This window comes from Pristiophorus japonicus, chromosome 22 (genome assembly GCF_044704955.1).
Source record: "Pristiophorus japonicus isolate sPriJap1 chromosome 22, sPriJap1.hap1, whole genome shotgun sequence".
Classification (NCBI taxonomy): Eukaryota; Metazoa; Chordata; class Chondrichthyes; family Pristiophoridae; genus Pristiophorus; species Pristiophorus japonicus.
The window spans coordinates 64,245,373-64,268,358 of record NC_091998.1 but is presented as its reverse complement, the minus strand read 5'-3'; the positions used below and the strand labels follow the sequence as shown (position 1 = coordinate 64,268,358).

The window sequence follows — 22,986 nt, the reverse complement described above, 5'->3', positions numbered from 1 at the left end:
AGAACCATTTAAAGGGAAAATAAAGAGAGACTCTGCTCATCCAGATGTTTTATCACTGTGGTTCGTCTCGATGCTTTCTTCAGCATATTCTTTGCTGCCCTTCCAGTCTCTACAAGCTCGTGTAAAGCACCAGGGTGTAATTCACACATCCACCCACGCTGAGCTCCACGGCCCTAGGAAATTAATCAGGATCCTCGACTTCACTTCAAAACAATAAATCACTCCATGGCCAAGCTCCATCCCTATTTCAACGATCTCTCCCTAACTCCACCTCTCACTCGCCCGTCCCCTCCTGCGACACCAGCTTATTCCTCACTCCCTCTGCTGCACAATCGATGGTTCATCCTACAGCCACTAGGCCCGCCACCTTCATCTTGTCTCTGCCCTCAAAAAAAGTTTTTGACTGTACTTTCACACCCCAAAGACCTCTTTTTCCCCTCCCCCCCCCCCCTTTCATTATTGCACTTTCGGTGCTCTGTGTCGTCTGTACTTGAGGAGTGCGATAGAAATAGCAGCTGGTTACCCTGCTCAGACATCCATTTACAACCATGTCGTGAGGTTCTCAAAATGGTATTGGTACCAATGTTTTTAGATCAAATGTGCCCGAGAGGAGGCTGCAGATTGCTGAGGTAATATTTATGCATGGAGCAGCATTACAGGCATAACATCTCTTAAGCCCCAACTGTCCAAAGCAAGTGCTGCTGCCCATTAAATACATCTGGATCGATCGGGCCAGTCAGCTTTTACTACTGTGTAGCAGCATCATCAGAGAGATGCTGGCAGCAGTCAGTGTTAAGGAATGGATCATTCTGTTTTCTAGTCCCAGCTGTCATGGGCAGTCAGCAGCCACTATTCCTGTTGTGGATGCTGCCATCCATCAGGACTTCCTTCTGGCATCTCAGCTCTTCTAACCTGGGAGACGTGTCAATCGGAGTTCGTGGCGTAGCAGGACCATTTTTATCCCACAATAACTGGGGATAAAGCTTGTCCGTTGGACATGCACTGCCTTATCACCATCAACAGAAAACAAGAGCGGCAACTGGCTCAATCTAGCCAAAGGCAGAAAGCATTAGATAACCTCCAGTGTGGCTGAATGCCATTCCTATGATCCAATGTATGTGTGACTTGGTGACTGGCCCGATCAGGAACTCCAGGCTCTCCCAAAGTCTGTGTAAAGAGGCCAGCTGGTTTCGCAATGTTAGTGACAGTCAAAGACACGTGATTAAATCAATATAGAGAAGGATGCTTACAGGTACCTGAGTGGACAGACTGAAGCCTGTGGCTGGGTTACTCTTTTTCTTACTGCCCCCACTGCTGTTGCTGGCTGGCCCTGCACTGGACGTGGTGCCCCCAGACTGTTTCCTCTTTCGCCGCTTGGCTGTTGGAGGTCTAACGGGTTCGGCTACGTGAAAAGAAGAAAAAAACGTAAAGTTGACCAAAAGTTTTAGAGACGGTAAATTGCAACATACATCGGTCCCACTGTGTTTTCATTAAATATGGTAGCACGCCACCCAAATATGTTCCAACTTTATGTCTAGACGGGTGGTCTTCCGGTGTGAGCTGAAAAATCAGGAGAGACTGACTCTGCTCTCACCTGGGGGCAATGTTCTCAACAACCATGGGAGAATGCTCACTTTCCTTCATCGTTAATGAAATTACGGGAACAGTTTTGAAGCACGATTTCTAACAATGCTATTTGGTTAGTAGGTCATGAATTAGCGATGAACAGACATTCTCCCTTCTTTTTGTTAATGGAAATTTCAAACTCTGGTGTTCATACAGGTCCACTTTTAGCAAATGGGTCAGAGACGATCCAAAGTAAAAACCCTCCCCAGTCCCAGCAGGTGTCACCTTGTCTGGCGACTGCTCCATGTAAGGCCCGTGTTATATTGAGTCATACAGAGCTGGCTCTGGCCCGTGTGGTAACGTGTAATGTAACACTGACTCTGAGCCCGTGTTTAGCGTGTAATGTAACACTGACTCTGAGCCCGTGTTTAGCGTGTAATGTAACACTGACTCTGGGCCCGTGTTTAGCGTGTAATGTAACACTGACTCTGGCCCGTGTGGTAACGTGTAATGTAACACTGACTCTGAGCCCGTGTTGTAGCGTGTAATGTAACACTGACTCTGGGCCCGTGTTTAGCGTGTAATGTAACACTGACTCTGGCCCGTGTGGTAACGTGTAATGTAACACTGACTCTGAGCCCGTGTTTAGCGTGTAATGTAACACTGACTCTGGCCCGTGTGGTAACGTGTAATGTAACACGGACTCTGAGCCCGTGTTTAGCGTGTAATGTAACACTGACTCTGGGCCCGTGTTGTAGCGTGTAATGTAACACTGACTCTGGGCCCGTGTTGTAACGTGTAATGTAACACTGACTCTGGCCTGTGTGGTAACGTGTAATGTAACACTGACTCTGAGCCCGTGTTTAGCGTGTAATGTAACACTGACTCTGGGCCCGTATTGTAGCATGTAATGTAACACTGACTCTGGCCCGTGTTGTAGCGTGTAATGTAACACTGACTCCGGGCCCGTGTTGTAGCGTGTAATGTAACACTGACTCTGGCCCGTGTTGTAGCGTGTAATGTAACACTGACTCTGGGCCCGTGTTGTAGCGTGTAATGTAACACTGACTCTGGGCCCATGTTGTAACGTGTAATGTAACACTGACTCTGGGCCCGTGTTGTAGAGTGTAATGTAACACTGACTCTGGGCCCGTGTTGTAGTGTGTAATGTAACACTGACTCTGGGCCCGTGTTGTAGCATGTAATGTAACACTGACTCTGAGCCCGTGTTTAGCGTGTAATGTAACACTGACTCTGGGCCCGTGTTGTAGCGTGTAATTTAACACTGACTCTGAGCCCGTGTTGTTACATGTAGTGTAACATTGACTCTGGCCCGTGTTGTAGCGTGTAATGTAACACTGACTCTGGGCCCGTGTTGTAGCATGTAATGTAACACTGACTCTGGCCCGTGTTGTAGCATGTAATGTAACACTGACTCTGGGCCCGTGTTGTAGCGTGTAATGTAACACTGACTCTGAGCCCGTGTTGTAGTGTGTAATGTAACACTGACTCTGGGCCCATGTTGTAACGTGTAATGTAACACTGACTCTGGGCCCGTGTTGTAGAGTGTAATGTAACACTGACTCTGGGCCCGTGTTGTAGTGTGTAATGTAACACTGACTCTGGGCCCGTGTTGTAGCATGTAATGTAATACTGACTCTGGCCCGTGTTGTAGCGTGTAATGTAACACTGACTCTGGGCCCGTGTTGTAGCGTGTAATGTAACACTGACTCTGACCCGTGTTGTAGCGTGTAATGTAACACTGACTCTGGCCCGTGTTGTAGCATGTAATGTAACACTGACTCTGGGCCCGTGTTGTAGCGTGTAATGTAACACTGACTCTGAGCCCGTGTTGTAGTGTGTAATGTAACACTGACTCTGGGCCCGTGTTGTAGTGTGTAATGTAACACTGACTCTGGGCCCGTGTTGTAGCATGTAATGTAATACTGACTCTGGCCCGTGTTGTAGTGTGTAATGTAACACTGACTCTGGGCCCGTGTTGTAGCGTGTAATGTAACACTGACTCTGAGCCCGTGTTGTAGCATGTAATGTAACATTGACTCTGGCCCGTGTTGTAGCGTGTAATGTAACACTGACTCTGGGCCCGTGTTGTAGCGTGTAATGTAACACTGACTCTGGCCCGTGTTGTAGCGTGTAATGTAACACTGACTCTGGGCCCGTGTTGTAGCATGTAATGTAACACTGACTCTGGCCCGTGTTGTAGCGTGTAATATAACACTGACTCTGGGCCCGTGTTGTAGCGTGTAATGTAACAATGACTCTGGCCCGTGTTGTAGTGTGTAATGTAACACTGACTCTGGCCCGTGTTGTAGCGTGTAATGTAACACTGACTCCGGGCCCGTGTTGTAGCGTGTAATGTAACACTGACTCTGGGCCCGTGTTGTAGCATGTAATGTAATACTGACTCTGGCCCGTGTTGTAGCGTGTAATGTAACACTGACTCTGGGACCGTGTTGTAACGTGTAATGTAACACTGACTCTGGTCTGTGTGGTAACGTGTAATGTAACACTGACTCTGAGCCCGTGTTTAGCGTGTAATGTAACACTGACTCTGGGCCCGTGTTGTAGCGTGTAATTTAACACTGACTCTGAGCCCGTGTTGTTACATGTAGTGTAACATTGACTCTGGCCCATGTTGTAGCGTGTAATGTAACACTGACTCTGGGCCCGTGTTGTAGCATGTAATGTAACACTGACTCTGGCCCGTGTTGTAGCATGTAATGTAACACTGACTCTGGGCCCGTGTTGTAGCGTGTAATGTAACACTGACTCTGAGCCCGTGTTGTAGTGTGTAATGTAACACTGACTCTGGGCCCGTGTTGTAGTGTGTAATGTAACACTGACTCTGGGCCCGTGTTGTAGCATGTAATGTAATACTGACTCTGGCCCGTGTTGTAGCGTGTAATGTAACACTGACTCTGGGCCCGTGTTGTAGCGTGTAATGTAACACTGACTCTGGCCCGTGTTGTAGCATGTAATGTAACACTGACTCTGGCCCGTGTTGTAGCATGTAATGTAACACTGACTCTGGGCCCGTGTTGTAGCGTGTAATGTAACACTGACTCTGAGCCCGTGTTGTAGTGTGTAATGTAACACTGACTCTGGGCCCGTGTTGTAGCGTGTAATGTAACACTGACTCTGGGCCCGTGTTGTAGCATGTAATGTAACATTGACTCTGGCCCGTGTTGTAGCGTGTAATGTAACACTGACTCTGGGCCCGTGTTGTAGCGTGTAATGTAACACTGACTCTGGCCCGTGTTGTAGCGTGTAATGTAACACTGACTCTGGGCCCGTGTTGTAGCATGTAATGTAACACTGACTCTGGCCCGTGTTGTAGCGTGCAATATAACACTGACTCTGGGCCCGTGTTGTAGCGTGTAATGTAACAATGACTCTGGCCCGTGTTGTAGTGTGTAATGTAACACTGACTCTGGCCCGTGTTTAGCGTGTAATGTAACACTGACTCTGGGCCCGTATTGTAGCGTGTAATGTAACACTGACTCTGGGCCCGTGTTGTAGCATGTAATGTAATACTGACTCTGGCCCGTGTTGTAGCGTGTAATGTAACACTGACTCTGGGCCCATGTTGTAACGTGTAATGTAACACTGACTCTGGGCCCGTGTTGTAACGTGTAATGTAACACTGACTCTGGGCCCGTGTTGTAGCATGTAATGTAACACTGACTCTGGGCCCGTGTTGTAGTGTGTAATGTAACACTGACTCTGGGCCCGTGTTGTAGCATGTAATGTAATACTGACTCTGGCCCGTGTTTAGCGTGTAATGTAACACTGACTCTGGCCCGTGTTGTAGCGTGTAATGTAACACTGACTCTGGGCCCGTGTTGTAGCGTGTAATGTAACACTGACTTTGGGCCCGTGTTGTAGCATGTAATGTAACACTGACTCTGGGCCCGTGTTGTAGTGTGTAATGTAACACTGACTCTGGGCCCGTGTTGTAGCATGTAATGTAATATTGACTCTGGCCCATGTTGTAGCGTGTAATGTAACACTGACTCTGGGCCCGTGTTGTAGCATGTAATGTAACACTGACTCTGGCCCGTGTTGTAGCATGTAATGTAACACTGACTCTGGCCCGTGTTGTAGCATGTAATGTAACACTGACTCTGGGCCCGTGTTGTAACGTGTAATGTAACACTGACTCTGAGCCCGTGTTGTAGTGTGTAATGTAACACTGACTCTGGGCCCGTGTTGTAGCATGTAATGTAACACTGACTCTGGCCCGTGTTGTAGCATGTAATGTAACACTGACTCTGGCCCGTGTTGTAGCATGTAATGTAACACTGACTCTGGGCCCGTGTTGTAACGTGTAATGTAACACTGACTCTGAGCCCGTGTTGTAGTGTGTAATGTAACACTGACTCTGGGCCCGTGTTGTAGCGTGCAATGTAACACTGACTCTGGGCCCGTGTTGTAGCGTGTAATGTAACACTGACTCTGGCCCGTGTTGTAGCGTGTAATGTAACACTGACTCTGGGCCCGTGTTGTAGCATGTAATGTAACACTGACTCTGGCCCGTGTTGTAGCGTGTAATATAACACTGACTCTGGGCCCGTGTTGTAGCGTGTAATATAACACTGACTCCGGGCCCGTGTTGTAGCGTGTAATGTAATACTGACTCTGGGCTCGTGTTGTAGTGTGTAATGCAACAATGACTGTGGCCCATGTTGTGGGACACAGTATGGTTTTCAAGTATGGACCCGACTATGCTTTCTGCTGTGATGTGGTTGGAAATATCCTCGGCACTTCAGAAGAATAAAAGGTTCTCGTTGCAGATGTTCCTGCCAGCCAGCAGCACGTGACAGGTCTCCCCCGGACCCTCTTACCTGGAGGTGCCACCATCCGCTGCCACTTCTGAAACAGGCAGGTCTTCAGACAGTCGCGAGGGCTCATGTTATAGGTTTTGTGTCTTGACATTAGTTCCTGCATTGGCTCCAAAATGACACAAAGCTATTGTGAGGAAAAGGAAAAAAAACAAAGCACACAAATCAGCCCCACATTCTGATATTTAGGTCCAAGTGTTTAACGGTTTACCTGTCTGACCCTTGAGCTCAGAAATGTGCCCTAAATAATCCCTTGCTGAAGCTTTCCCTGCACTTTCATTATATACCACACCTGTGTTAGGCAAACGCTAAGGGAAGTGGTTTTCCCACATGTGATATGATTCTATTACAAAAGTGACTACACTCCAAGGCCTCCGTCGGCAGCCTTTTCAACACAAGCAACTTTATTGACACACAGGCTTACAGTGGACGTGCTGCAGGACCGTGTGTGGCAGATGCTGCCTGACCTGCAAAGATTAGCACCAGGCGAGTCCACAGCAGCACTGGGTGTTTTGGCAGCTGATGTTCACAGAGTGGTACTGAACAACGCTCTTAAGCTACAGCACTGCCGCCGCCGGCAAAGTACAGAGAACAGGGGCCATCAGAGGGAGCAGCGTGCGGCGGCCCAGCCCAGAAATCGGCACAGTCCCGGCCTGCAAGACCATCAGCAGGCCGGGGCCATTGGAGGGAGCAGCGTGTGGTGGCATACCACTGCAGGGAGCAGCGGGTGCTGCTGCAGGAGAGCGACGGCTGACTGCAGTGCGGGCAGGCACAGCAGGAGCAGCCAGGTCGGGGGAAGGAGCGGCGAGAGTTCGTAGAGGGATGTGACCGGGGCCCAGGAGCGAGAGTTCTGGGGCCCAGAAGAGGCGAGGGCCCAGGGGCAGCACGGGCCAGCCCGCACTGCGATATGTGTGCACACTCGGTCCGTGCAGCAGAGCTGATCTCCAGTCGTCTTGGTTAACCCTTGCCACTGGGCCAAGACCTCGCTCTGTCAAGCCTGTGTGGTGGCTGATGTGCAACGGCCACCCCACGTTAAAAAAATCCACACACAGGCACCTTCAGGATACAGTTCGGGATCCGGAATATCATTGAAAAACCTGTGAACTGATCTGCTTTCGGCGTGGAAGCAAGTCATCCTCGTTTCGAGGGACTGCCTATGATGATGACACTCCAAAAGTACTTCATTGGCTATAAAGCGCTTTGAGAGGTCCAGTGGTCGTGAATGGTGCTATATAAATCCAAGTCTTTCTTTTTTCTATGATAGGTTGGAAAGATTATTATAATCTATCTGGGTGACCCCCAAGGTTTGAAAGATCCATCCAATACTCTTCTCTCCCTCACTCAAATCTACTGCCAAAAAATTATCTAACTCCCTCTTGAATATGCAACACTTTTTATTTGTACTCCCCTTTTTAATCGAAGGAAACTATTCTCTTCCAGGTACTTTATTGCCACTAATGGAGCCCCAAAAGCAGTGATACAAAAGCAGGTTACTGCAGACGCTGGACATCTAAAATATCAACAGAAAATGCTGGAAATCTCAGCGGGTCAGGCAGCATCTGTGGAGAGAGAAGCAGAGTTAACGTTTCAGGTCGGTTGACCTTTCGTCAGAACTGGAAAAAGTTAAGAGATGTAACAGGTTTTAAGCAAGTACAAAAGCAGGGAAAGGGGGGGGGAGGGGAGGAAAGAACAAAGGGGAAGGTCTGTGACAGGGTGGAAGGCAGGAGAGATTAAATGACAAAAGGAATGAAGGTGCGAGGCAAAAGGGAGATGGTACAGGGACAAGTAAAGAAACAAAATAAAAACAGAAAATGCTGGAAATCTCAGCGGGTCAGGCAGCATCTGTGTTGAGCAACAGAGTTAACGTTTCAGGTCGATGACCCTTTATCAGAACTGGAAAAGTTTGAGATGCAACAGATTCTTAAGGAAGTGCAGGGGCAGGGAAAGAGGAAGAGGAGGAAAGAACAAAAGGGAAGGTCTGTGATAGGGCGGGAGGCAGGAGAGATTTGAGAGACAAAAGGGCAAAAAATGAGATGGTAATGGCACAAGTTAAGAAACAAAAGATGAGTCTAGATAGGGTGTGAATGGCGGAGTCATCACGAGCTGCCCTGGGAAAGGGGGGGGGGGGGGAAGAGTGTTTAAGGGGGTTTTAAAGAAACAGAAGATGGGTTTAGAGGAGGTGTAAATGGGACTATCAGAATCACCAGCAACAGCTGCCTTCCGAAAAAATGAGGGCAAATATTATGATCTGAAATTGTTGACCTCAATGTTGAGTCCGGAAGGCTGTATAATGCCTATAGAAAGATGAGGTGCTGGAACAAACTGCACCACCCAACCCCAATGCTCCCTTCTCTAACTTCCCGTTTACTTTCTTTACTTCACTCCCCAACTATGGGTCATTCTGTAATCAGACAACAGACAGGCAACTGAACTGTTTGCTGGTATTGACCGACAAGTCTGAACTAGGCAACAGACGGCCTCCCACGAGCGCACCAAAGAATGACTTTATGCCAGTTGAAGAACCGACAAGTCGGTTTCAAGCACTGCCAGATTAGGAACAGCAGTTAGACGGAGGGTAAAGCTCACATTCAGCATCAGGTTAGGCAGGATTACACAGGATATACGGCACAGAAACAGGCCATTCAGCCCAACCAGTCCATGCCGGCGTTTATGCTCCACTCGAGCCTCCTCCTGTCTTTCGTCATCTAAATCTATCAGCAAAGCCCTCTACTCCTTTCTCCCCCATATACTTGTCTAGCCTCCCTTTAAATGCATCGATACTATTCACTTCAACCACTCCCTGTGGCAGTGAGTTCCAAATTCTCACCAGTCTCTGGGTAAATAAGTTTCTCCTGAATTCCCTATTGGATTTCTTGGTGACGATCTTATATTGATGGCCTCTAGTTATGCTCTTCTCTACAAGTGGAAACACTCTCTCTGTATCCACTCTGTCAAAACCTTTCATAATTTTAAAGACCTCTATTAGATCACCCCTCAGCCTTCTTTTTTCAAGAGAAAAGAGACCCAGCCTGTTCATCCTTTCCTGATATGTATACTCTCATATTTCTGGTAGCATCCTTGTAAATCTTCTCTGCACCCTCTCCAGTAAAAAGAAAAAAGACTCGCATTTATATAGTGCCTTTCACGACCACTGGACGTCCCAAAGCACTTTACAGCCAATGAAGTACTGTTTGAAGTATAGTCACTGTTGTAATGTAGGAAAAGCACAGATAATTTGCATACAGCAAGCTCCCATAAACAGCAATGTGATAATGACCAGATAATATTTTTAGTGATGTTGATCGAGGGATCCCCTCAATTGGAGTTCAGGACTGGAATATGGGATCCTTCATTGAAACATCGGAGATCTCACGTGGAAGCATTCTCATTCTTGTCCGAGGGACCGCCTATGATGATAATGAAATATTGGCCAGAACTCCTGATCACCTGCTCTTCTTCGAAATACTACAATGTGATCTTTTACGTCCACTCGAGAGGGAATACGTCTCATCTGAAAGACGGCACCTTCGACAGTGCAGCACTCCCTCAGCACTGCACTGAGAGTGTCAGCCTAGATTTTCGTGTTCATGTCGCTGGAGTGGGACTTCAACTCACAACCTTCTGACTCAGAGGTGAGGGTCATACCAACTGTGTTACAGCTGACACTATAAGTACTGTTAGATGACACTATAAGTACTGTTACACGAGACTCCCGAAGCAATTGCTCTTCGCGGAGCTACTTCATGGCAACCGAGCCAAAGGTGGGCAGCGGAAACGTTACAAGGACACCCTCAAAGCCTCCCTGGTAAAGTGCGGCATCACCACTGACACCTGGGAGACCCTGGCTGAAGACCGCCCTAGATGGAGAAAGTGCATCTGGGAGGGCGCTGAGCTCTTTGAATCTCAACACTGCGAGCGAAGAGATCAGGCGCAGGCAGCGGAAGGAGCGTGCGGCAAATCAGTCCCACCCCTCCCCCCCTTTCCCCCGACGAATGTCTGTCCCACCTGTGACAAGAGTCTGTGGCTCTCGTGTTGGATTGTTCATCCACCAAAGAACTCACTTTAGTAGTGGAAGCAAGTCTTCCTCGATTCCGAAGGACTGCCTATGATGATGATGTTAGATGCAGGGAAAAACTGCCTTCTCATTGACCCTCAAAAGATTACTAGCTGTCCTCAAAGCCACACAATATTATCAATTTGGAGCCAGGGTCCTTAGCAACTCAATACATTCTTTAAAAAAAAGAGAAAATTGATCAACTAAGTAGATTCCTCTTTATTTAGACTTGGGTTTCCTGCTTAGGCATCATACTTACTCTGAGGTAGTTAAGGGTGAAGTTTGTGAGACCAGAGCGGGTGATACTGTTGGATAACTGCTCCAACATTGGTGGATCTTGAGCCTAAAATAAAATATATTGTGACATGGCAGTAAAAAGTGCAAAGGAACGGGCTTTTGTAGAGACATAGAATCATTAACTGCGCAACTCAGTACTGCAAATAAACACTAGTTACATTCCAACTTTTATTCCTCAATAATCACAGCAAATCTTTCACAAAACTGGCCAACTTTTGTCATTACAGCTGTACAAGCAATGTCCCAGTCTGTTATGTTTGTATTAAATATACTTGTTATGCTCTGTTCAAGCACGTGAAGATGAATTTGTTTACCTTTCGCAGACAACAATATTGTACAGGGCGATCAGAATGATCAGACTGTAACAACAGATCATTTTTTACTTTCCTACCACACACTCCAAGAGTTGGATTTGTATGTGGGAGCCCGTGTACTTCAATGGCTGCTCAACCTCAGCCCGTAGTCTAGTGCCTCGGTACACAGCACCCAGCCCACACTCCGATATCCCAAAGTGTTGGAACCACCTCTCACACTCTCGCAATTCTACCGGCAGAGGCACAATGAGCTGAATGGCCTCCTTCTGAGCTGTATCGTTCCATGATCTCTGAGCACCCGCCAACCATCGCGCGAATCGAACAAGCCCTTATTTTGGTTGCTGGCTCCCAACTAGCTAATTGGCAATTGATCCAATGATGTATTTCACTCGACAAAATAGCAAAATCTCACCGTGAAAAACATGAAGAATAAGATGCATAAGCTTTTGAAACTTACAAAGAACACAAATGAAATAGAACTTGCGGGCTGGGTTTTTGGGTCTTCTGCGCTCTGTTTTTCGCCCCGGAGCGGCGGCAATGAGGCGTTGTGGCCGGGCAGTCAGCCTCCAGTGCCCCGCAGCGATCCTCGGGTCCAGTTTAGCGGTACGGCGCAGCAGCGCCTGATGTGCAACGCTCCTGGTTACGACACCAGCACGAGTTTGAACTTGAGCCCGACCCGTCCGCCGGAAAGCGCGCCCCGCAGTGACCGCCCGGGAAATCAGAGCGGTCCCACCATCCCGACAGCGGGGACGTGAGTAATGGGCTCCTGAGGTAAGGGCGATGGTTTTGACTTTTAATTTTTTTTACGAGTTGTGTTGTGGTGGCGTGGGCAATGTTTTGGGAATATTTTTGTGATTTTTGTTCTCGTTTTTTTCACCCCCCCACCCCCGGCGACTCTGGGAGCGCTCCCAGCCTGGCTCTTTAGCTCGGGAGTTTCCCACCCCAGTGCCCAAGAGAGGGGTACAACGCCCTCCCTTAGCGCTGCGCCCCCTGACTCAGGGCTCCCTGACACAGGGCCCAGCTGCCCAATGTTACTGACTGAGGCGCAAACTGTTCCCAGGCGCAAACTTTCCCGCCCCGCCACCATTACCGCCCCGAAAACATCAAAGAGGAAAATCCAGTTCTGCATATTTAGGGAATTTTTTTCCCCCTGGTGCCCAGAAAGTCAACGGCAGCCGATGACAAAAGAACAAACCATGCCATGATAGCAGAATCAGGCCTTTTATGCAGCGAGGGCGGTGGGGACTGAAAGTCATACCCTTGCTGGCCAGTCAGCAAACCCTTCAAGGGCAGCATTTTGGGCATCAGTTTATGCATCTATATGAGGAAGATTAATCGGTTGAAATCACTTTTAAAGAAAAATCAGATACTCACATGTGTTGCAAGGATACTGCGCGAGAGCAGCTCGCGATTCTGTCGGATATTAAAATGCCAATTCTTTATACGCATCAAATCATCGAAGGTGAATTCCAGGTAGAGGCGGCCTTCTGTACATACCTGAGACAACAGACAAAGAACAAGCTGAATAATCTCTCTCGCGCCGCCTGTCTTTTCTTTTTTACTGATGCCATGGTGTTTCTCCGAATTTTCTCTCTTCTGCCTCCTAAATTGCAAAGACGCCATTCACAAACTGAGCTGCCACCCGATATCCTCGCTGTGTGAAAATCAGGACACTCTGTCTTTCCATCATCCTGCAATCCATTATACCGTGGAGCTTGGCCCTTCAACTGGATTTCTCGGTACAAAAACAAAGTCTAAACCGAACCACTAAACTCTGCCAGCACCTGGAGTATTGTGTGCAGTTTTGGTCTCCTTACCTAAGAAAGGATATACTTGCCATAGAGGGAGTGCAACGAAGGTTCACCAGACTGATTCCTGGGATGGCAGAATGCCATATGAGGAGAGATTGGGTCGACTAGGCCTGTATTCACTCGAGTTTAGAAGAATGAGAGGGGATCTCATTGAAACGTATAAAATTCTGACTGGGTTGGATAGACTGGATGTGGGGAGGATGTTTCCCCGGGGCTGGGAAGTCTACAACAAGGGGTCACAGTCTCAGGATACGGGGTAGGAAATTTAGGACCGAGATGAGGAGAAATGTTTTCACTCAGAGGGTGGTGAACCTGTGGAATTCTCTACCACAGAAGGCTGTGGAGGTCACGTCACTGAATATATTAAGAGGGAGATAGATAGATTTCTAGAAACAAAAGGTATCAAGGGGTATGGGGAGAAAGCGGGAATATGGTGTTGAGATAGAGGATAAGCCATGATCATATTGAATGACGGTGCAGACTCGAAGGGCCGAATAGCCTACTACTGCTCCTATTTTCTATGTTTCTATGTTTTTAAACTAATTCTCTGAGTGTGCACCAAGTGATTCAGGTCAAATTCCTCAATTCTCCAACCTTGACGTTGGAACCTCCTTAGGGTCCACTCTGCATTTCCCACCGAGGGCCAGAATGAACATTCATGAGAGAAAAAAAAGCAAGAGAAATGCCTTCCCTACAGGTTCACAGTTTAACCGCTAGCTGACAGAAATAGCAGGGAATCAAAGTGTCCACATCCTATTTACAAGCAGCACTGCAGGACGTGTCCTACCTTGGTGAAGATGGGTTTGCTATGCAGTGTGACCATGTTGCACAGGTCACAGTCCAGTATCACCAGATTGCCGTGGAACGATTCCTTTGAGTGTTTCAGGTTAAAATAAAGATCCGTGGCTCCACCATCGAAGATACTACGAAAATACCGAGGGATTAGGGTCCGGCCGATTGCTTTGTGGAAATAAGAGGGAAACAACTTCAAATTTCAAAACTTTGACAAGGATTTTATAATACATTTGAACTTTATACATTTAAACAGTTTGTAAAGTGTGGGTCACTTCTCCAACTGACAAAGCAGTAACATTACTGCTCTGACTTAGAATACAGCTTTACTGTGTTACTATGTACAGTTTATTGAGGTACCAAATTGTAACATACTGAGTACGACACTATTTCTCCACGTTACCCGGCACAGTTTATTGCTTTTTGTTATTATTTTTTGTCGCTTCAAATAATGGCAGAGCCTTCAGCACACGTTTGCAAACTGATATACGTGTGCTGCAGTTGGCCTGAAATGTGCGCAGACTGTAATGAGGAACAGGAGCAACTCACTGTATCTCTTTGGTCCATCTTCCAGGCAGCAGGCCACAGTTAACACTGCGTCGTCTTCAAAAAATTCAGTGGTGAAAGCATCCCACCAAAGATTGTCACACTCCTGAGAGAAAAATCACATTGACAAAGAGTGGTAGATAGTGTACTCGCCAGAGAATAGAACCCTCAACAGCGGCTGAACTAAGGAGCCTAATAATAAAAGTTAATCTTCATCTGATAAAGTAAACTACAATAAAGAAACAGGGAGTCAGTGAGGCATGGGGGGTGTTTTCACCTCATCTACAATGACAGCTCTGTTCCCTATAAAGAATTTTTGAATGCGCATGGCCCTTTAACTGGCTGCACTGCCCATTCAATTTCTCGCTCATGTGCAGTTACGAGAACATTGCACAAATGTCAGAATCAGTTCAATTCTGAAGGCATCTATCTCCATTGGAGTGTTGTCTTGGTTCTAAAGATAATCTTACACTGTCACGATGCATTTTGTACAGCAGACGTTGTACTGTGCGCGTATAACAAACAATGTTCAACTATCCCATCCTATCCTGCCCTTACATTGGTAATCCTCAAGTTACGGAATCTAACTCCCAAACGACCCCTCGCCGTACAAGCTGCCAGAGTAGCAGTAACGATGTTACCCCAATTGGCTTCAGTATTTGGGGAGTGGGAGTGGGCAGCCTGTGAGTGTGTGACTGTGGATGTCAGATAAGGGCACAATCAGGCACCGTTCGTGATGCCTCCGCTTATTGTCTAGGCTGGCAAACGAATAAGGCCACTAGGGCAAGGTAGCAGACGGTGACTGGTGTTAAGGAATCGCACCTTCGAGAAAAGAGGCGAGGGGGAGAATATTGAACAAAAAAAAAAAATTGTAGCTGAACCAATAAATGCCACCACGTCCATAAACTGTAAGCAGCCAGCTTTCCCATTGGCTCAGCAGGTTTGGAACGAGTAGCTGGGATGCCCTACCAAAGGTCTGTGCGGAGTGAGCTCATCTGATGACACACGCGCTTCAGCTCCTGGGTTTAAAGCTCAGGGAAAAGCCCAGAATTTGCGGAAGTAATAACGGCAAGGCTGTCAGCGCAGATGGAATCATTAGGAATCACTGATTTGTTGTGATTTTACACAATATTCTCGCTGTAAAAAACAATGAAAATGTTAAACCTTATTCAATCAGAATTGACTGAGTTTTTAGCAGCGTACTAAGTCAAAATTACTACTGAACAACCTCTCTGGGCCTGAAAAACTAATTTTACAAGTGTGGAGTTTCATTCCCTCGGAAGAACATTTAAAAATTGCAGATTTCTAAAATATATTCTCTTATGTCCCAATCTTTATTTTGCTTTCAATACAATGATTCAAATGTGATTTATATTCCCTTCTTTTTAACTTCCTGTTTTGCTGTCTGTAAGAATTCTTCAATCTGATTGGCTGATCAACCTGCCTGCCCTGGTGCTGGTCGCCACAGATCCCCTGCAGATGGAGCCAAATTGAAATTGACGTCAGAAATGAGGAAATCTACGCTCTCGAACCCGCTAAATCTCCATGGGCAGCTTTTGTCGAGGTCAACTTTTAAGAGATGATTGGCTGAGCACTTAAAGTGCCGTAACCTGCAGGGTTACGGACCTAGAGCTGGTAATTGGGATTAGACTGGATGACCTCTTGTTGGCCGGCGCAGATATAACGGTAAGTACTGCACGGAATTGAATACGGCCAGGGTGATCTCCTGGACTAGTTTCGATTGCCTGGATGGGTCGGAGAGGAATTTTCCCAGATTTCTTCCCCTCAATTGGCCTGAGTTTTTATCTGGTTTTTGCCTCTCCCAGGAGATCACATGACTCCATGTGGGGTGGAGTGTAGAATGTTTCAGTATAAGGGGTGTCGCAGTTGTGTGGGGTGGACTAGGTGCTCTTTACCTTTCCACCATTGTTCATAGGTTTATATGTAACCTTCAGGGCTGCTGACCGAGGGCTGAGCGGCTCTTTATCGGCCGGTGCGGACACGATGGGCCGAAATGGCCTACTTCCGCGCTGTAAATTTCTATGTTTCTATGTTTCAGCGGCGAATGCCATCCCTTTGCCAGTCAGGGTTTCAAAATCTTGATCACTGCTCAGTGATCCCTGTTCCAAGTGTGCACTTGTGAACGTTGCACGGGTTTGGGAACCTCACCGCCTGGAGACACTAATTGACAAAGCTCGCCTCTGAATAAAGGCCACTTGGGTAAGGTACTGGAGGAGGGAAACATGGCCACTGTGGATCTATGCCCCAGTAAAAAGCTCATGCCGCCAGGAGAGGCCACAGGAAATTGGCAATGGGGGAAAAACTCCTGCAGCCAGCTGGCCATCCCCCTCCTGCCGCGCCCCACCTGTTGTGCAGGAAGGGTGGCTGCGTGGCGAGTTTCCTCTGCTCCTATGGTGTTGGTTGCCAGGCAGAGGATACTGGTTAAATGATGCAATCTCAACAATTTCAGTATCCCTCCTCTCCAGATGTTCCCTCTGATATTTACAACATTGCATTTAGCAGAAAACAATGTTCCGGCTCTAAGCTAGTGATTACTATCGGAGTAAAGTTCTGAAACTTTGCATACATGAGACTCTGCTGATTACGCGGCCTGAAATTACTCACCTCGGTCCAGTTCTGAAGACGTTTGTTGAGCTCATAGATCCTGTACTCAGGCTGCGACATATAAGGCGTGTGTCTTCTGAAATTGCAGGAACGAATTAGTAATTAAAATTAAATGGGGCAATCGGATCTGTGACATCCCCAGAATACGTGACATTCACTACAGAAACATATCTGGCATGGAACATCCTAGGATCACTTGCAATTATAGAACTACAACAACAGCCTGATAATAATACAGCAATATTATAATCTACTGTAAAATCAACTGTGCATCTGGCATTATTGTGAGACCTGGAAACCAATGGTACGATTTTTACATTAGTATCACCAATACGCCATGATGCGCATTATTTACAGTGAATACACAGCTGACATGCTTAGACAGACACTACAGAGCTGGCCTTGACCATCACCGAGTTCACCAGCAAAGGGATCAGCTTTCTCTGGCAATCATCTACTGTCCTCCCAGAACTGTGTTTGAAATATTTTACTGGTAGAAGCAAAAGCATCGATTGTTACATTTTTTTAATTATCAGAAAAAGGTGATTGCTGAGGCCTGCAATATGGGCAGCATGTAACTAATTGAAAGTTCCCTTCTACAGGAGATACAATAAAAACAACAGAACCAAAAAGTCCTTACCCAATAGTGGGCTCCGGATACGTGGGAGGATAAGACGGGGTCGGACTACAAATGAAGATGAAAGCGGTGAAGTTAATTTCTGCTACGCTCAGTATCAATCTTCTGTACAGTATATTTTTCATTTAAAGCTAACATTCTCTGCTCTCCCTGGGCCATGCAACACTGAGATCAGTTGGGCAACCTTCTCTGAAGAGCTGTGACTGTCCTGCTCTGTATTGGTCATTCGGGACACCTCAGGGATGACGAAGGGAAAGGACATGGCTTCCTCATGGACACTTCCCCACGGTCATCTGCAACTTCATCGTTTGGTAGATTAAAGGTGCAAATCTATGACCGAATGTTCCGCACACTGGCACCCCAGTGCTCTAAGCCACTCTCACAATGCTTTTTATTCCAACTTTCAGTGTAAAGAAGAAACAGTGATCAAGGGCCGTGAAGGACGCACTATAAGGGGGCAAATCATTTATACTGGCCATCAAAAATTCAACAGTAATTAAACACTTTTTCATCTTTGTTTATGAATTAAAAATCTTTTATATTCATTCACTGCCTGCTAGTGGTGGCCCACAGTTGCAATCTATGCACTGATGTTCCAACTCAAATTTCTCAAGTCGAGCGAAGGAAGGTGTCTGGATTTTCCTCTCCCAGGTGCAGCACTAATCCGAGAACCAAATGTTAGGAGTGGGCTCGAATTCAAAGCTCGTTCACAGCACGTATTCCAGACCCTCCAAACAGAATCCAAATATTTTGCTGTCGCTATTAAGTTGCTAAGTAACCCTGGGCTTGGATTCCTTCCAGTGCACCAATTCATCCAATTCAGTATTCAGCACAAGTCCAAACCGCACACAAACCATAATGGAGTTTTAACGATGAATCTATAATAAACACCAGGGTAAATGTCATACCTGATGTGAATACAGTGATTGCCAAGCATAAAAAAGTGCCCTGTCCCAAGTCACAGCATATTACACAAGTTTTAGATACTGTAGGTTTCCAGTACTAAAGCCTGCTGCTCAATGTCTCGTCTTTAACTGAATTCGACACGCGTTGCAATCACATCATTCAACCATAAGGGCACAAACCAATTAGAGTCCCACATACAGCATTAGCTGATCACAACACAAATTAAGTCCATGCCACACAAATCTGCTAAGTGCAACACTCACTCCAGCCTGATATGACAGACTTGTCCTGCTCAACAGACCTGATTCACACGAACATGCAACAAGAACACAGCGGCAGCTATTTGAAAAGAGGCCTTCCCTGCACCGCCACTCCCCATCACAGCCTCGCACCAAACTCAGCGACTCAAATCAGGGAAACATAAAACATTTATTCACACTTCTCCAAGATGGACTACCCTCCCTGTGCTTAAACACAGGAACATGAGGAGTCGGCCATCCAGCCCCTCGAAGAAGCAACACAGTAAATGTTCGTTGCATTCAGATCCTTGATTTTACACCTATGACTTACAATCTCACTTCGAAAAGAGGATGTGTTTGTACAACAACTGAACATTGTTCAACAAGCATCTCTGGGTAACACGGTATAACAATATATTACATAGAATTACATCGAATTTACAGCACGGAAACAAGCCATTGGGTCCAACTGATCCATTGCTGGTGTTAACGCTCCACATGTGCCTTCTCCCACCCCTCTTTAACTCACCCTGTCAACAGTACCTCCTATTCCTTTCTCCCTCATGTGTTTGTCCAGCTTCTGCTTAAATACATTTCTGCTATTCGCCTCAACTACCCATTCTGTTAGCAAGCTCCACATTCTCACCACTCTCTGGGTAAAGAAGTTTCTCCTGAATTCCCGAATGGATTTATTACCATCTTATATTTATGGACCTTAGTTTTGTTTTCCCTCACAAGTACAAATCTTTTCTCTACGTCTAACCTATCAAACTGCTTGATTATTTTAAAGACCTCTATTAAGAAAAGAGAAGGCTGAGGGTTGACTTAAGAGCCCCAGCCTGTTCAGTGTTTCCTGATCTGTATAACCGCTCAGTTCTGATATTACTCCATAAATACACCGTAACCCAGGGCACTCATCGCTTTTTATGTCTGGCCAACACAACCCACTCAGGGGACTGAGCAACTCCAGCCAGAACTGCTGATCATCTAAAGATCCTGGCTTTCAATCCCAATCTTGACTGGCAATCACATAGCTCAGTTTCTAGCTAAGTATCGCTAGCTCTCGTTAGAAGCTATATAGTATTCTTCTGGAAAACACTTCATCTCAGGGAGCTTAGCTGCCAGTAAATAGGGAGAAGGAAACTCGATTACAATGCAGCAATGGAATGCGTCACTTCACGAGCAGTATACCCACCCGAGGTCTCGGTCCAGCATGGCTCCCTCAGTCTCAGGAATACACTTCAGGTTGGAATAATACTTTCAGTCTGGATACCTTGACTGGGTGATCTGTAACAAGACAGAGACTTAAACCATTAGGCAAACTGCAACAATGCACTCACTGATCCAACCATCAGGCATATTCTCTAACTTCTATCTGACAAGGCAATAGGATTTCAAAAGTTGCACCAACAGAAATGCTGCACTCAACTTCTGACCTGTATACTGCCACGACAACAGTATTCCCAATCTCTATCCCTTGCTCTCCCATATCATTCCCAATTTCCAACCTCTGTACGATCAGCGGGAAACAATAATCCCAACCTCTGTACATCCCACAGGAACTAGTACTCCCCATCTTAGACTTTCAGATAAGCATCATTCTCTATCCCTTACCGACATCCCACAGTGCCTATCTCACACTCAGTCACAAAGAGGAAGAGACCAACTGGTACATTAAGCCTATCCCATTGAGACATAGTGCACTCCACATCATCAACTTCCTCCCATCACACAGTCTGCTGGGAGGCAAACACAGCTAAGTTGAAGACCCAGGGTTATTCATGTGTCACATGCTTGTCTCAAATGCCTAAGTTTTTCAGTTCTTGGTCAGGCCACTGAATGTAGCAGTCCTTCTGCTGACGATGCTCTCTCAATGGTGTTAAATAAGAGAATTTGGGGATTTTGACCCCGTGACAATGTGCAAGTCAGGATGTTGTGTGACTTGGAAGTGACTTTTCCAGGATCTTGCTGCTCTTGTCCTCCTTGGTGGTAGAGGTCAGGGGGCTGGGAGCCGCTGTTGAAGTAAGCTTGGTGAGTTGTATCCAGTTGACAGTACATATTGCAGCCATGCGATAGTTGTCGTGATGGGATGGATATGGTGTTTAGTGGCACGGGCACCAATCATGCAGAATGCTCTGTCCTGAATGATATCAAGTTTCTTGAGTGTTGTTGTAGCTGCACGAAAACATTGAGCGAGTACTCCATCACATTGTTGTCTTGAGCCTTGTAGATGGCAAAGAGGCTTTAAGGAGTCACTCACTGCAGGGCATCTGGTTCCTGTCATGCTCCGTGCCGGTGTTTATGCTCCACACCAACCTCCTCCCACCCCGACTTCATCTCACCCCATCAACATATCCTTCTATTCCTTTCTCCCTCATGTGTTTATCCAGCTTTCCCTTAAATCCATCGATATTATTCGCCTCAACCACCCACTGTGGCAGCGAGTTCCACATTCTCACCGCTCTCTGGGTAAAGAAGTTTCTCCTGAATTTCCTATTTGATTTATTAGTGATGGTCTTATATTTATGGCTCTTCATCTTGGTCTTGTCTGCAAGTGGAAACATCTTCTCTACATCCACCCTATCGAACCATTTCATAATCTTAAAGAATAACCTGGTAGGTCATCCCTCAGTCTTCTCTTTTCTAGAGAAATGAGCCCCAGCCCGTTCAATCTTTCCTGACAGGTATAGCCACTCAGTTCTAGCATCATTCTAGTGTCACAAGGCTGTCTCTTGGTCTGGAGCCAAGTGGTTCAGGTGGAATCCAAAATTAATGTTACCAAGGTTATTGGTGAGTGGAAAGTAATCACAAGTGACCACAAGTTATTAACCCTTTGGATAACAAGAATCCCACTGATCCACAGAATGATATTTACTCCCTCCCTTCGGTAGGTACCTATGTTTTCACTATTATTCCTTGACCAGCCAGGAGTTGGATCCCAGTACTTTGCCAATGGCATGGCTTACCTCACCAAACTGAGCACCGTCACAGCAGAGCAACAATGCTCAGAGGCTTGAGTACAAAGCCCGTGGGGGGGAAATGGGGGGACACCTCTCTGGAGTGTAGCAACACTGACCCTCAGACCCTGGGGTGAGCTGGGAGAGGTACTCCAGTCCCTAGTCTTGTCACGGTTGTTTCGCCACAGGTAGTTTAGCTATACTCCACCAACTTGTGATAATGACCAGATAATGTGTTTTTAGTGATGATATTGGTCAGGACACCGGGGAGAACTTCCCTGCTCTTCTTCGAAATAGTGTCGTGGGATCATTTACATCCACCCGAGAGGGCAGACGGGGCTTCGGATTAACGTCGCATCTGATAAATGGCTCCTCCGGCAGTGCAGCACTCTCTCAGCACTGCACTGGGGTGCCAGGCTAAATTTTTGTGTTCAAGTCTCTGTAGTGGAACTTGAGCCCACAACCTGCGGACTCAGATCGAGAGTGCTATCCACTGAGCCAGTCTCCTCTCGACCAGTTTGTCCCGTTCACACATTTAACATGGTGTTCTTCCCGTCAATCCCAACTCTTCCCACAGGTTTCCTCCTCTCCTTGATTCCCATTTTCTCCCGTCACTGCCCCCCTCAGATTATCGCTAGTCCTTCCTCTATCTGCCCCTGCTCCCTCTCTCATGCTCACGGCTATTTCCTGGGATTATTCCTAGAATCACTCCCACTGTTCCCTCAGGTCCTTCTCCCACCTGACCTGTTATCTCTCCATCAACATCTCCTGTTCCCCCAGGTGATTCCCAGTCCCTCCCTCAGTAATTCCCAGACCCTCCCTCAATGATTCCCAGTCTCTCCCTCAGTGATTCCCAGACCCTCCCTCAATGATTCCCAGTCTCTCCCTCAGGTGATTCCCAGACTCTCCCTCAATGATTCCCAGTCCCTCCCTCAGTGATTCCCAGTCTCTCCCTCAATGATTCCCAGTCTCTCCCTCAATGATTCCCAGTCCCTCCCTCAGTGATTCCCAATCTCTCCCTCAATGATTCCCAGTCTCTCCCTCAGTGATTCCCAGTCTCTCCCTCAATGATTCCCAGTCTCTCCCTCAGTGATTCCCAGACCCTCCCTCAATGATTCCCAGTCTCTCCCTCAATGATTCCCAGTCCCTCCCTGATTCCCAGTCTCTCCCTCAGGTGATTCCCAGACTCTCCCTCAATGATTCCCAGTCCCTCCCTCAGTGATTCCCAGTCTCTCCCTCAATGATTCCCAGTCTCTCCCTCAATGATTCCCAGTCTCTCCCTCAGTGATTCCCAGTCCCATTCCCGGTTGCCCGGCGCTATTCCCGGTTTTCCTCACTCACCGCTCGCTTTTCCCGAACTCGACGCCAGGCCAGTTTCCG

General features: G+C 47.0%; 1 protein-coding gene across 10 annotated transcripts in view; it reads right to left on the bottom strand.

The window, feature by feature from the left end:
- LOC139235112 (LIM domain-binding protein 1-like) overlaps positions 1-22,986 on the bottom strand; it is a 35,095-nt gene extending 12,109 nt beyond the window's left edge. For 5 of the 10 annotated variants that reach the window (XM_070866285.1, XM_070866293.1, XM_070866294.1 and 2 more), the window contains exons 1-10: positions 22,948-22,986; positions 19,845-19,936; positions 17,508-17,552; positions 16,868-16,943; positions 14,246-14,348; positions 13,692-13,864; positions 12,468-12,590; positions 10,742-10,825; positions 6,432-6,555; positions 1,257-1,402 (exon numbers count right to left, since the gene is read on the bottom strand). In XM_070866285.1, the coding sequence (XP_070722386.1) occupies positions 1,257-1,402; positions 6,432-6,555; positions 10,742-10,825; positions 12,468-12,590; positions 13,692-13,864; positions 14,246-14,348; positions 16,868-16,943; positions 17,508-17,552; positions 19,845-19,864 (894 nt within the window). In that variant the 5' untranslated portion in view covers positions 19,865-19,936; positions 22,948-22,986. Of the gene's footprint in view, positions 1-1,250; positions 1,403-6,431; positions 6,556-10,741; positions 10,826-12,467; positions 12,591-13,691; positions 13,865-14,245; positions 14,349-16,867; positions 16,944-17,507; positions 17,553-19,844; positions 19,937-22,947 lie in introns of all 10 variants that reach the window. The other 5 variants (XM_070866284.1, XM_070866289.1, XM_070866290.1 and 2 more) reach the window with 2 other exon arrangements.